Genomic DNA, 13,879 nt, shown 5'->3' with positions numbered 1-13,879 from the left:
CTGTGTTTAAACAACTTCCAGACATGCATTAAAAGGCCGTTATGTGTAGATGGAGGTTTCACCGACGACGCCCCACTGCCATGTCAATGGGAAACCTGCGTTGAAAAGAACGCCTTTACTTCAGTGCTTTTTATTTATTCCATAAAATGAATGCAGCGCTTGATTTTAAAAAGAAAAAGAAAAAAAACACTCTTAAAAAAAAACCTGGAAGCTCAAACGTGAAAAAACAATTTTTTCGATGTTAACTAACAACGTGGTTTATTATTGTTGTTCTGTCGCCATTGTTCTTACTACGGCGACCAGCAGGGGTCGCCACCGAGCTGGGTAGGATCCCCTTGGTTTGTCCCCGCCCGGCCGCCGTCGGAACCAATCTTCCCGGCCGCGGCCTAGTCCCCTCGGGAAAGATGGCGGCGGCAGCGGACCGTCCTCCCGCGGAGGCCGCCAAGCCCTTGCTGGGGCTGCTGAACGGCATCGCCCAGGTCACCTACTACGGCAACGCGGAGATCACGGAGGAGCTGCTGCGGGACCAGCTCTACCCGGAAATGGCGCCGCAGGAATTCCGAGCCTTGCTGGCCAAGACGACGGGCGTCGTCAAGGTAACGGGGGCGGGGCAGCGGGCCAGGTAGAGTTGCCGGGCAGCCAATGAAGCGGCGCGTTGGGGGCGTCGGGGCGGGCGGAAGGCGGGGCGGAGCGGAGCAGCCAATAGCTTCGAAAGAGGACTAGACAAATCAGGCCGTGTGGCCTAGTGGTTACAGCGTCAGACCAGGACCTGGGTGATCCGGGTTCAAATCCGGGGGGGGGGGGGTGACCTTGGTCCAGTAGCTCACTCTCAGCCTAACCTTCCTCACAGGGTTTGTTATGTACTGAGTTGACTAGGATCCAGAATGCAGCAGTCTGATTGGTCCTAGAACAATAGGATCCAGAATGCAGCAGTCTGATTGGTCCGCAGGAGCTACTCAATCCAGCCCCAGGTGGAAGGGAATCCGCAACCTGATTGGCCTACAGGAGAATCCCGGAATTAGCCAATCACGTGGGGCCCATTGTGTAAATAATGTATACAAAATTTGCTTACTCTCTAACTAACCTTTTCCAATGCAAATTACTTTTAATTCATCTCTTCCCCCTCCCCCCCAAAAAACCCACATCACCGTTGGGGAGGCAGGACAATTGTTTAAGATAACTTATTTTCATAAGTGTGCTTCAGGCTATGTCAAGGATGCAACTAGGACATTCTACCTCTGATGGGTGACTGTAATTCATTGTTAAATACGTTGTGTGTGAGATTTTACATTCTCTACTGACATCGCCCAATGGTAGGGACCTTCTGATTTCTTCCCATTTATGTAATTTATTTCAGTTTACATGTCTGCATACATTATATTTTCTGTAGCGTTTTCTGCTTATTGTTACCTGTCTGTCCCTCTGGATGTTTCCAGTTTAATATGTGGCAATAATTTTTCCTTGGGTCTGGGTCTTCTCCGCCTCCCCACAAATACATGTTGCTCACTTAATCCTTTTCATTTTGTGTGCCTTCTTTGAGTCTTGCCTTCGTTAACACCACCTCCCATGACTTAGCAGTGTGTGGGCAAATAGAGTTTCTGCAGTGACGTGCCTGACAGAAAACGAATAAAATATAATGATGCTGGAAAACGTTCTGTGGTGGAGGAATGTATCGGAGCAAAAAGATTTAGTACTCTTGCAAGAAGAATTAGTAATACTGCATTTTAGGCCTGCAGAACACCTTTTTGGAATCATTTTCAAAAGAACATACCAAAAGACCCACCAAATTCAGCACTCTGCTCTCACGGCGGCTGGTCAGAGGCCTCAGGGAAGCCCCCAAGCAGAGCATCAGCAAAATAAGCCCCTTCCCACTGTGATCTGTAGCAACTGGTATTTCAGAGGCATTCCCTTTCATGAGGGTACCGCATTTGCTCACATAGTGATCTGATTTGCAGGTCACATTAAACCCTAATTAAATTAAATGTGGTTTAATGTGAATGGGCAGCATGCTGGCGCTTGCCGCTCTGAGGGCCACGCTTCTCCTCTACCACGCCAGTGAAGAAACTCGCTAGAATCTGCCTTGTTACTGCCTGTAAAGCTGGGCTCACGGTTTGTTTCCCCCAAACAAATGAGGAGGGGTAAGCCAAGAAAAAAAAACTTTGGCTTCTGCTTGCATTGTGTTTGGAGACAAACAAACCACGAGCCTAGGCTTGAACGTACTGACAAGCCAGACTCTGGCTTGTTTCCTCTCCAACAGGGCAAAGTGAAGTGTGGACTTTGGAGCGGCATGCTGCCTATTTGCATTAAGCCTTACATTAAACCATAGTTCATTTTAATTATGGTGTAGAGTGACATGCAAACCCTACCAGTATTGGCAATTGCACTCTCTTTCCACTTTAGATGCTGGCCATCTCATTGACCAGCCTGTTTACCATAGAAATTGTAATTGGAATAGTTGGTTGTCAAGCTGTAATGTCTCCTGTATTTTAGACTGAAACTTCACATTCATCTGCAAAAACTGTGGATGTATAGTCTAGCCTTGAAAGTTGAAATTATTCCACTTGTTATCCAAAGTACTGTACACCATCCTTCTTACTGAAATAATTTAAGCAGAGGCTACTTCACTTTGTGCCTCTAGGTGGCAATACAATATCAGCTTCAATTCAAATACTAGTAGGTGGGTCATAGTTAAATTCAGTATTTAAAATTCATGAATATGTATCGTTTCTTAGAACATACAAAATATATTATGCTGACTTCTGCAGCATTTTGTTATTCAACTCTGGTTGAATATTCAACAAGTTGCATAATTAATATGGAATCGTACTTAAACTATAACCGTTATGCAATATCATTGTATAATTTATTAAATGCTTTTTAGCCAGCCTTTTGATGATGAGAACTGCAAGGCGGGCTACAATGAAACAAAGTTAATTGTTGAAAACAACTGTTTTTAACAGATTAAAACCATAGAGTTCGTGCAGTGCTGAAAGCCCACAGAAATAATAAGGGGTTATTTTTTGCTCTATAAGACGCACCAGACCACAAGACGCACCTAGTTTTTGGAGGAGGAAAACAAGAAAGAAAAAAATTCTGAATCTCAGAAGCCAGAACAGCAAGAGGGATCACTGCACAGTGAAAGCAGCAATCCCTCTTGCTGTTCTGGCTTCTGGGACAGCTGCGCAGCCTGCATTCGCTCCATAAGATGCACACACATTTCCCCTTACTTTTTAGGAGGGAAAAAGTGAGTCTTATAGAGCAAAAAATACGGTAATTTATGGACCTAGACCACGCGGATGGCGCTGTGGTCTAAACCACAGAGCCTAGGGATTGCCAATCAAAAGATTGGTAGTTCAAATCCCTATGACAGGGTGAGCTCCTGTTGCTCGGTCCCTGCTTCTGCCCACCTAGCAGTTCAAAAGCACATCAAAGTGCAAGTAGAGGTACTGCTGCAGATGGAAGGTAAATGGTGTTTCCGTGCGCTGCTCTGGTTCGCCAGAAGCGGCTTAGTTATGCTGGACACCTGACCCAGAAATTGTCTGTGGACAAACGCTGGCTCCCTCGGCCTATAGAGAGAGATGAGTGTACAACCCCAGAGTCATCCGCGACTGGACCTAACGTCAGGGGTACCTTTACCTTTAATAGGTATCTAAAGCCATTTCCACATCACAAATAGGGGCCTACACAACACAAAACACTGTTGCTGTATGTAGGCTTTATTTTATTTGTTTTTTATCTGATATTTTGGAAATGTACATCCAGGTTTTTTTCCCTTTAATTTTTTTGGGGGCCCCCAAGAGAGTGGGGCCTAAGCTAGAGCTTGATTAGCTTATACGTAAATCTGGCACTGAACAGCATTGACCTGGAAACAAGCCCACTCATCTTCCCTCGCCCCCACTTTCTGACGTGAATGCCGAGAGCTATGTATGAGGCACTGGCTTCCCCATTCCACAAAGCCCCACCAGTGGAAGGGTGGAGTTTGGATTGCTTCCTAAATCTGTTTCTTCTTTTTGCTTAGCTTATTTCAGAGATGCTAGATATCACGTTGTAAATGACTGCTTTTGTTGGCTCTCCGTCTATACTCAGTAGTTGAGAAGCTGTAAGTACCTACAGCATAATGTAACTGAATTATGCAATAGTGGTGAATTGGAAAAGGGAAGACACAAATAAGAATGTTAGAAGAGCCTGCTGGATCTCTGTTCTTACACTGGGCAACCATAGACCTGGGGGAAGCTTTCAAGTAGGATGTGAGCAGAACAGTACCTGCCCACATGCATTTCCCAACACCTGTCATTCAAAGACATCACTGCCTCTTACACCAGAAATAGAACAAAGACATAATGACTAGTAGCCACTCAAAGCCTTGTCCTGCACGAAATCATTTTACAAGCTTATATGTTTCTTCCTTCATGAGCACAAAGGCCTAAGGATCTTCACATGCCAGTGGCACTGTTGCAGGTCTGAATGGGTCTAATGGTATGTTGAACTGGTAAGGCTTTTGTGTGAGGAAGTGGGACAGTCTTGTGATCTGTCTTTTATGGTCCCTATGGACTGGATTCAACTGAGTAGTTGTGCTAGAGGGAGCCAGCACAACAGAGCTTCTCCTGCAGCAACTCCCTCTTCAGGCCTATTTTTTGAACAGTGCTTTTCATCCCTAAGAATTAAAATGCTTGTGATTGACCTCTGCTAATTATTGGAGAGCAGTTACCAGACTGCTTCAGCTATCTGACAGAGAAACCACGGGAATTAGGATTGCGTTGCAGCTGGAAGCATGAGTTTGCTACTGCACTTTAGGAAGAACACTACTTTCATAACAATAAAGTGTAACACATACCTTCATCCTTGTAGTACAGATGGCTCACTAAGCCACGACAAGACTTGTTGTTCTGCAAGAAGGTTATAGTCAGCTCATGTGATGATTTGTTTTCCAAGTTCCTTCAATTTGGAACGTGTTTCTAAGCAATGGCCGCATTTCTCATTCTGAAACTGTATTATCTTTTATATCAGAGACCTCTCACGAAGTTGACTACTGCTTCAGTCTATCAGTAAAGCTCTCTATATGAGTTAGCACTCCAAAAACCTTTTGTGGGTATCTTGGAGGCTGCATATTAATCTGTACCTATTCAGGTATGGATGGGATTAATACATAGATGGAAAAATCAGTGCAGGGCCTAATAAAGAATTGCCAAAGGCAAAGCAGTGTGATTGAATCATTAGCATCTTTCCTGTTGAAACCCACATGGGTTTCCCAATTTACTATGGAAATTTAGACCACAGCAGCGCCGGATCATAGTCTGAAGGCTTTCTGCCCACTTCCAGCCTCCGCCTGCGCAATCACCTGAACATCTCAGGAGGTGAGGAGAACTCCAGAACAGTCGGGGGGGGGGAGGAGATTGTTCTATCTGGCAAGTAGAAACGCTTGCACTGATCATAATAGCACAGCATTGAATTCCTCCCTGTATGTACACTGAGTTGAGTTTCCATGGTAGAAGAAAGGGGAAAGAAATGTAATAAGTAAAATAAAATAAAAGGGAAGAGAAGCATTACACATGGCTATTGCTGCAAGGAATAAATAATGTGTTGATTTTCTTAAGTGGCTTTGTTTTCAGACTACAGTAGTCTGTAAGTAAAACATTATACAGGAAGAGTAGTGATGGTAGAGTTAGCATTTGAGCCGACATTGCTTGTTTCACAAGAAGAGACGATTTGGGGATCAGCCAAAATATGGTGAACTATCCAGTCGTGTTATTCAAAGACTTCCTTTAGCTTTGGCACACCTTGGTTACAATTAATGCTAGTTAATGAGCAAACAATGCTGCCGTTCACCCTGGCCTTTGAATGGGCTGCCCAAGCTAGCTTGCCCAGTCTGAGTGTGGGGCAAAGAGCAGCTTAAAACCGAAGGAACTGACAGGCAGAGTTGATAAGAAATCTCTGGCTCAGAAGCAGTTCTTTGGTTTTGCTGTTACTTTGTGACACTCCTTCTAATGTTGTACTGCACCTTGAAATATTTTTAGAACGGTGCAGGTTATAAATACACAAATAAATATTTTTATACCCTGAAGACTTCGTTATTTGAAAGAACATTTGTCGTCTTCTACATTCACTACCTTTTAATAAAGTCTGCACAGAATAGATTTCCATTTTCAACAATCCTTTGCAAACTGCTCCCACCCCCCCGAAGACAGGAAATAAAGCACTTAAGGCCATTGATTTCAGTGGGTCTACTCTGAGTATGATGAACATGTGATATCACCCATGGGGTCTGTGACTATGCCAAGGTGCTGTGTTCCTTACTTTAATTGAAAATGTTTTATTTCTGCTGTTGTAGTGCCTCATTTAATTTGTGGGCTTGTACAGTATGTACTGTGCCAGTTAACTGTCTAATTTATTGATGCCTACTGGCCAAGCGAAGAAATGAGAACAGCACAAAGTGCACTTCATTGTATCTTGTTGATGTAAGAAACAGCCTATAAGAATATAGCAGTTGTTTTGCTGAATCATACCAAAGGTTCACCTTCTCTGAAAGCTCACGGACGGCATATTCTTGTTTGCCCTAAACCTATTCCAGCCTTATTGAATGAGCCATCGTCTTCCCCCAGTCTTTTCTTTTTTGTTAACATAGTCCTTGTCATAATTCTTTATATGTAGGGAAGATATTCCAACTCCCTTATTATTGCTTTTCTCTGCCCTTTCTCCTGCTTAATGAAGTAACAGAACTGTTACACACATTGCTTATTTCTACTTAATTGTATAGTTAGAGAATAAAGATTTTGAAAACCCTTCAGTTTTTCTCCAGCTTTCACAATTCAGATTCTGGTTGCCTTCTTTCCTTTTCCTATTTAAAATCTCTGTTGAACAACACTGTACAAAATAAATAGCAAAAAAGAAAACAGGAAATTTCTGAATAGTTGATGCTGTCAAATGAAATAAAGGGTTCAAATTATTATTTTGCTTATTTTGCATCACTGTTAATCTTAGTCAACTATAACTTACACAGACTAAACCTGAAACAGGTAGATCACGATGTTTACAGTGTGTAGATTATTTAAAAATGCGTAACTTTTGTTTAACTTTGTGATAAACAAATGTGTCTGGCTTTTTGGAATGAATTAAAAAGAACAATATAGCCAAAGTTAAGCTTGCTGTTGTATTGTTTTTAATGCTAGGGGCTTAAGCACTAGGTGTTTACTCTGGACTGGCCAGGTTTCTTTCACACACTTTTAATGGGGCAATTGTGTGTGGCCAGCATTAAAGCACCATTCTCCTGTGTTTTCCTCCACAAGTTTAGATTCAGTGCTACTAAAGACAGAAATTCTGTTTTAAAACATGAACTATAACTACCCTTTAACTTGGCACAACTAAAATGATAAAGTGTGCGCACTTTGAGAACACTCTGAAAATAAGACATACATTTGTGAGTCAGAAATTTAAAGATCTGTTGTCTAGCTACCCATTTTTGGAAGATGAGGTTGAATTCAGTTAACAGTATCACACATTTTCTCTGAATTGTCCCTCTCTCATGTTTGTATTTAAATCGGATTGCCAGGTCTTGAGGGTCGACCTAAAGTTCCAGGGAGTTTAGCATCTAGTATGCTTACATGTTCACAACCCTTTGGTGGTAACATTATTGCAACCCTTCCTTGCACATGAAGCAGTCCTTCAGAATACATCCTGCAGTTTCCTCATATTTCTGAATCAGGTTACAGAATGTGGCAAACCTCGAATGTCTTATTAGATTCTAAAGCACCACCTCTACATCCAGGCGTTACATAAATCAATAAAGACTGAGCCTGTGTCCTTTTGTGCACCACAGGGATTATTGATTGGAGGTAGGCTGCATTTTCCCCATCCAGCCTCTTCTGCTTAAGATCTTCTTTCTTGACCTCTGAAGTACAAAGCATTACAGCTCTCTTTCTCACAAAGGCAAGGGCTTAGCTGTTTGCCATTTGGAAGAGCTCATTAAATACTTTTCTGAGTGCACTTTCCTTTTCCTTTCCTTTTAGAGGCAAGAGGATTTTGTTATTTCTCTTTCAGTTTTCTAAGCTTTAGCATGAACAGGCTCATCCAACTGTATTCTATTTAAAGGTCAGTGTCCCTGAAATTCCATAAAACCTTTCTTAATGTAGTTCACAACCCTACAAAATACAGAACCACCTCCAGAGTTGGACAGAATGTTTAAAACATTATACCTATTCCCCTTTTATTGTGTGTGACTCCCCCCCCCAATAATCTCTTTAGCTGAATTATTTTATACTTAAATATGATTACATGGATTAGAGAGACCCTAAAACTACCGGTAGTTTCTTGTGGTCTAGGAGGGCTTTAAACTTCGTTTTTCAGTAGTGAAAACTACCTTGTGCTATATGGAAAACTGCTTTTGAAAGCAGGGAGAGTTAAAAGCAGTTTGTGGGATTTTAAAAGGTAGGGAAAGAGAAAAATGTACTGGTGTCTGAGATCACCTTAGCAGTTCTCTGGATGACACACAGCCCATTTGCACAATTGCTGTATCGTAAGGGTAAAGGGACCCCTGACCATTAGATCCAGTCGCAGATGACTCTGGGTTTGCGGCACTGATCTCGCTTTATTGGCTGAGGGAGCTGGTGTACAGCTTCTGGGTCATGTGGCCAGCATGACTAAGCTACTTCTGGTTAACCAGAGCAGCACACAGAAACATCGTTTACCTCCCCACCAGAGCGGTACCTATTTATCTACTTACATTTTGATGTGCTTTCGAACTGCTAGGTTGGCAGGAGCAGGGACCGAGCAACGGGAGCTCACCCCGTCGCGGGGATTCGAACCACCAACCTTCCCATCAGCAAGCTCTAGGCTCAGTGGTACAAATAATTTGCAGAGGGAGGTTCTCCTGGCTTCTCCAGTGTTTTCCTAACAGAAGACAAGCTGAGCATCTTCTGAGCAGCCAATGGTTCAATTCAAAGGAGTCCTGATAGTGCCATTGGGCAACAGGAGCCAGGAGGATGGAGTTGTGTGGCTGGCTCTGCTGAGGATTGCCCCGCTACTTACCAAGAGGGGGAGGAGCCACTCATGGGGAGGTCAGCGTGGTGCAGGAGCTGTGGGAGGAGCATTGCCTGCTGCTGCCATGGGGTTTTGCTTGAAACACATTCTAGCTCTTGAGGTGACAATCCTGTACATGCTTAAACCCAGGTGTCAGTAGACACACATAGCACTGCTTGGCAGGGGCCTTAAATTTTGCGGGTGTCTTAAATCTGCTCTGTACTCCCAATTACTTTTCAGTTTTATATAGATAGGCCAGCTTGTCTGCATGTTTTGTTTTTTAAATTGGGCCATATTGCATCTCCATCTGGCTGAAACTGCAGTTGTACATTTGTGCAGTGAAAATTGGTACAACTCTCCATGATACTAAGAGAATGTGGCCTAAATAGTTGTAGAGAAAGAACAGGCAACTGTCTCATATACCGGATAAGTTAAACAAAAGCAACATGGTCGTCAGGCAAAGGAGATGCTAGGGCCAATCAAGTCCAGAACATGGAAACCAAGGTGGCTTATGTATCTCATTTCTGCCTTTTTCCTTTTTGTTAACGTTTCAGTGGCAGCAATTTGTTCTGTCTTGGAGCAGTGCAAAACAACTCGTGGTAGCTCCTGATTTCCCCAACCACTCCATTTTTCTTGAAGTAGCTGTATTTAAACTACAAAATCCGTTTCAATATTTAACATGGTAAACCTGTAGAGTGGACAGTAAATGTTGTTCAGTTGACCAGCCAAATAACAAGCAATAATTTTTGTAAAACAAACAAGCCCAAGAAGATAATCAACAAGTTTTTGTACTTTCTGTAATCAGCAAATGTTGATTGATGGTTGTGAATTATAAAGCAATTGCATTAACTTAAATAAAGTAATTTTATTAAATTTTTATTCTCCCCTTCCCCCAAGGATTTCAGGCTGGCATGCATAATTCCCTTCTAATATTATCACTGCTACAGCCCTGGGAGGTAGTTTATGCTAAGAGTCAGTGACAAATGCAGCCGCAGTTGGTGGGTGGGTGGGTGGGTGTTGCCCCCCTGCCTTCCCAGCACTGAATGTCATCACTAACTTGGAGGGGGAAGGCGGACACATTGCAGGTCAGAAGCCGGACAGATGCAACACTGTCTATGGCGCTTCATAGCTGCATCTTCCCTGGATTTCCCTTAGTCCAACACTCTGCCCACTAAGCAATGGCCTTTGACGTTAACTCCTTGTTTTCATCGTGGAAACAATTGAAATTAAAGAAGAGAGCCAAGCTTCTCCCACTGACCAGGTGGCCCCTGGCTACTGCAGGACTGCGGGGCCAGGTGCAACAATTGAAGCACCCAGGCTGTAGTCTTATTGTGATGTTGCAAACTATTAATTGGTAGATATGCATGGCTGCAGAGCCTGTTACTACTTATGTATGTCTAGTTCTTATGGGCTTAAGGGGAATAAATACTAGGATTTCAATATTAATAAATAAAAATGGAGGGGGAATAAATATCAGGATTGTGACATCTTACTATGCACCTCATGGCCTTGGTTTGGCCATGTCTCAAGTGTGATGTTGAAGCACTATGTCCACACATTATTATATCTAAAACTTTAGAGCAGGGTGGATAAAAATCAATGATTTTTAAAAAAAATAAATCCATTTTTTTATTTAAATCGGATTTTTAAAATAAAATGCTTTTGGAGGAAAAATCTTTCTAAAAATAGTTTTCTGTTTAAGTTACATTATGGTCCAAAGGCTATTCATCAGGAAATAAGGATTTGTTTTAAGTTTTTCATGTGTACTAAAACTCAGTCAAATGTTTTTGTTTTGGTTTCGGTTTTTTTTTAAAAAAAACATTTAACCACATCACTTAACAAACATGGATACATATGCTATACAGTGGTGCCCCGCAAGACGAATGCCTCGCAAGACGGAAAACTCGCTACACGAAAGAGTTTTCCATTTTGGAGGTGCTTCGCAAAACGAATTTCCTATGGGCTTGCTTCGCAAGACAAAAACGTCTTGTGAGTTCCTGCGGGGTTTTTTTCCTCCCCCCCCCTTTTTCTAAGCCGATAAGCCGCTAAAAGCCGCTAATAGCACTAATCCGCTAATCCATCAATGGGCTTGCTTCGCAAGACGAAGAGACTCGCAGAATGGATTCTTTTCGTCTTGCGAGGCACCACTGTAATGTTATTGCTTTAGTTAAATAAATTGTTTAAATTGTTATTAAGGAAATGGTTATTTTTCTCCTTCCAATAAAGTACAGCAGAAAAGTTGTCCGAACATAAACAGTTAACTTATTAAACCTCACAATAATTTAATAATTATCTGTCTATGTATTTCTAATAGTATAACCAAATCAGTAATTTTTGATATAACTGTAAAAACAACTCTGAAAATTTATTATTCGAAAAATGAAACCTTCATCTGGTTGTCAATATTAAGAGGAAGCCAGCAAGGCTGAAGCTTTGGGGGGGGGGGGGGAATGATTTAAATGAAGTCTTACTGACTAGTGATTTAAGTCGTGATTTAAATCAAATCCAGCTTGCTTTAGAGTCTTATTTGCACAAGCTTTCAGATGAATGCTGTTTACAATTGGGTATATCATAATTGGAAATCAAATAAGTGGAAGCTCTCAAGCATAAAGATGTATTCCTTTCTTAACTGTCTGTGAAACAATACAGTATTTCCACTGTTCTGTGGAGCAGTCCACATCTTTGTTCATTCCTGTAGTGTGCAGAAAAAACAAAATGTGCAGTAATTGCCTACAGTAACCTCGAGTGAGTGCTGCTATGCTAAATTTAGCCAGAGAGAACTGCAACTTTTTGTCCCTCGTGTCTTCAAAACATGAGCTGACCCGTCTTCTATTTTTAGCTTTCTAAGTGAAACAAGATGAGACATTGAGGAGCAGTCCAAAGCAGCAATCTGGTTTCCCAGAATGCTTGAAGAAATGTAATAAATAGGAACTCCTGATTTTTTTTAATGGAAAGATTAAGGAAGGAGAGTAATTCACATGACCTCTCCAGGGCAACGAAGGTCATTTAAAAGTTCTATTGCTTGTCGTCCATTTCCCATAGGTTTCCCCCCCCCTCCTGCCCCATTGGTTCCCTTGAAATAGTTGCCTTTCAGACAACAGACCAAATAAGCTGCATTTAATGCAGTTCTTCATCTGTTAAAAAGGAATCCTCCTTAAGGAATATGCCCTATCTGGGACTGTTAATTCTTACATTGTTGTTGTTTAGTCGTGTCCGACTCTCCATGACCCCATGGACCAGAGCACGCCAGGCCCTCCTGTCTTCCACTGCCTCCCACATTTTAGTCAAACTCATGTTCCTAGCTTTGAGAACACTGTCCAACCATCTCGTCCTCTGTTGTCCCCTTCTCCTTGTGCCCTCCATCTTTCCCAGGTGAAAGGGAGTCTTCTCTTCTCATGAGGTGGCCAAAGTATTGGAATTCTAACGGTACCCTTGACCGTTAGGTCCAATCGTGGACGACACTGGGGTTGTGGCGCTCATCTTGCTTTACTGGCTGAGGGAGCCGGCATTGGTCTGCAGACAGTTTTTCCGGGTCATGTGGCCAGCATGACTAAGCCGCTTCTGGCAAACCAGAGCAGCGCACAGAAACGCCGTTTACCTTCCCGCTGGAGCTTCACCTATTTATCTACTTGCACTTGACGTGCTTTCGAACTGCTAGGTGGGCAGGAGCTGGGACTGAACAATGGGAGCTCACCCCGTCGCGGGGATTCGAACTGTCAACCTTCTAATCAGGAAGCCCTAGGCTCTGTGGTTTAGACCACAGGGATCTAATTCAGCTGCATGACTTGACACTGGTATTTGGTTGAATCTGCTGGGCAGGTTATTCTGTTTTGCTCTGTCGTATTGTTTTTATGATAAGGATAAATGGCGCTGGTTTTATATGAAGCAATACTGTATGGTGTTAGCTGACCTGAGGACCAGAGACAGATTTAGGGCAGCGCGACCGGTCCCACTGCACTGAGCGCTAAGCCTAGGGGGCGCTGCAGGCGGCTGCAACTGTGATGTAGTGAATTGAGCAGAACAGGAAGCAAGAAGTGGAAGGAGGCGCCAAGTTTTGCTTTTGCACTGTTGACATTTGAAAGACCAGTCTGCCCCTGTGAGGCCTCCCAGATGTGGCAAGTTAATGTATTGTCACAAGGATATCAACGAAAAGTGGGTAAAATGGGGTGTATTTGCATACATTTTGCAAATGCTAATTTATATGTGTAGATGCAACTTCAGAAATACAATAGTCTCACCATAGTGTGAAAGACTGGAACTATGGTAGGTGATCTGCATGCCTGCTCAGTCTGCTCTCCAGGTGCTAATTGCTGAAAGCCCTGTCTCTGCCTTCTTACGGTTCTTTGTCTTTAAATTGGCCTTGGACCTGGCCGCCCTTCAATTAGAGGAAACCTTGAAATAAAGGACTGAGCTCTGTGAAACAGAATCCATGGCTACCCTCCTGGAGCCATGGCTGACAAAGTACAACTTTTATAATGAAATAAATCATAAGCATAACAAGGACGCTTATTCCAACTTGTCACTATTTTTTTCCCCTAATGGGCAGAGCAATACAGCATTGCAGTTTCTATGTTCAGTGAGGAAGTAATGGGGTCAGCACACTTCCTGCCTGTGATCTGCATTTTTCTGGTTATGAAGATCCGTGGGTGTAAGCAAACTCCTTTTCAGCTCACACAAGTGCTGTGACCTTGCAAAGGGTTTTCAAGAGAATGTCTTTGTTTGGAAAGCCCAAGTTTTCTGTAGAACAAAGTGTTACGCTACCTTTAGTACTCATTTGGGAAAGAGTTGAAGGGGTGACTAAAACCACAAATACTTTTAGGAGATGAAAGAGAGAGGCCTACACTTTAAGAACTTCTAAAATATATGA

The 13,879-nt window shown here is 42.7% G+C and overlaps 1 protein-coding gene across 3 annotated transcripts in view; it reads left to right on the top strand.

The window, feature by feature from the left end:
- Positions 1–13,879, top strand: part of COMMD1 (copper metabolism domain containing 1) — a 71,136-nt gene continuing 57,257 nt past the window's right edge. For 2 of the 3 annotated variants that reach the window (XR_014561945.1, XM_083730880.1), the window contains exon 1: positions 322–596. Coding sequence is in view for 2 of the 3 variants with exons in the window: in XM_083730880.1 (XP_083587006.1) it covers positions 405–596 (192 nt within the window). In the remaining variant the exon portion in view is untranslated. Of the gene's footprint in view, positions 597–13,879 lie in introns of all 3 variants that reach the window. The other variant, XM_083730879.1, reaches the window with a different exon arrangement.

Source organism: Podarcis gaigeae, assembly GCF_964106915.1.
Source record: "Podarcis gaigeae genome assembly, chromosome: 3".
NCBI lineage: Eukaryota > Metazoa > Chordata > Lepidosauria > Squamata > Lacertidae > Podarcis > Podarcis gaigeae.
This window is presented reverse-complemented; position numbering and strand designations above follow the sequence as displayed.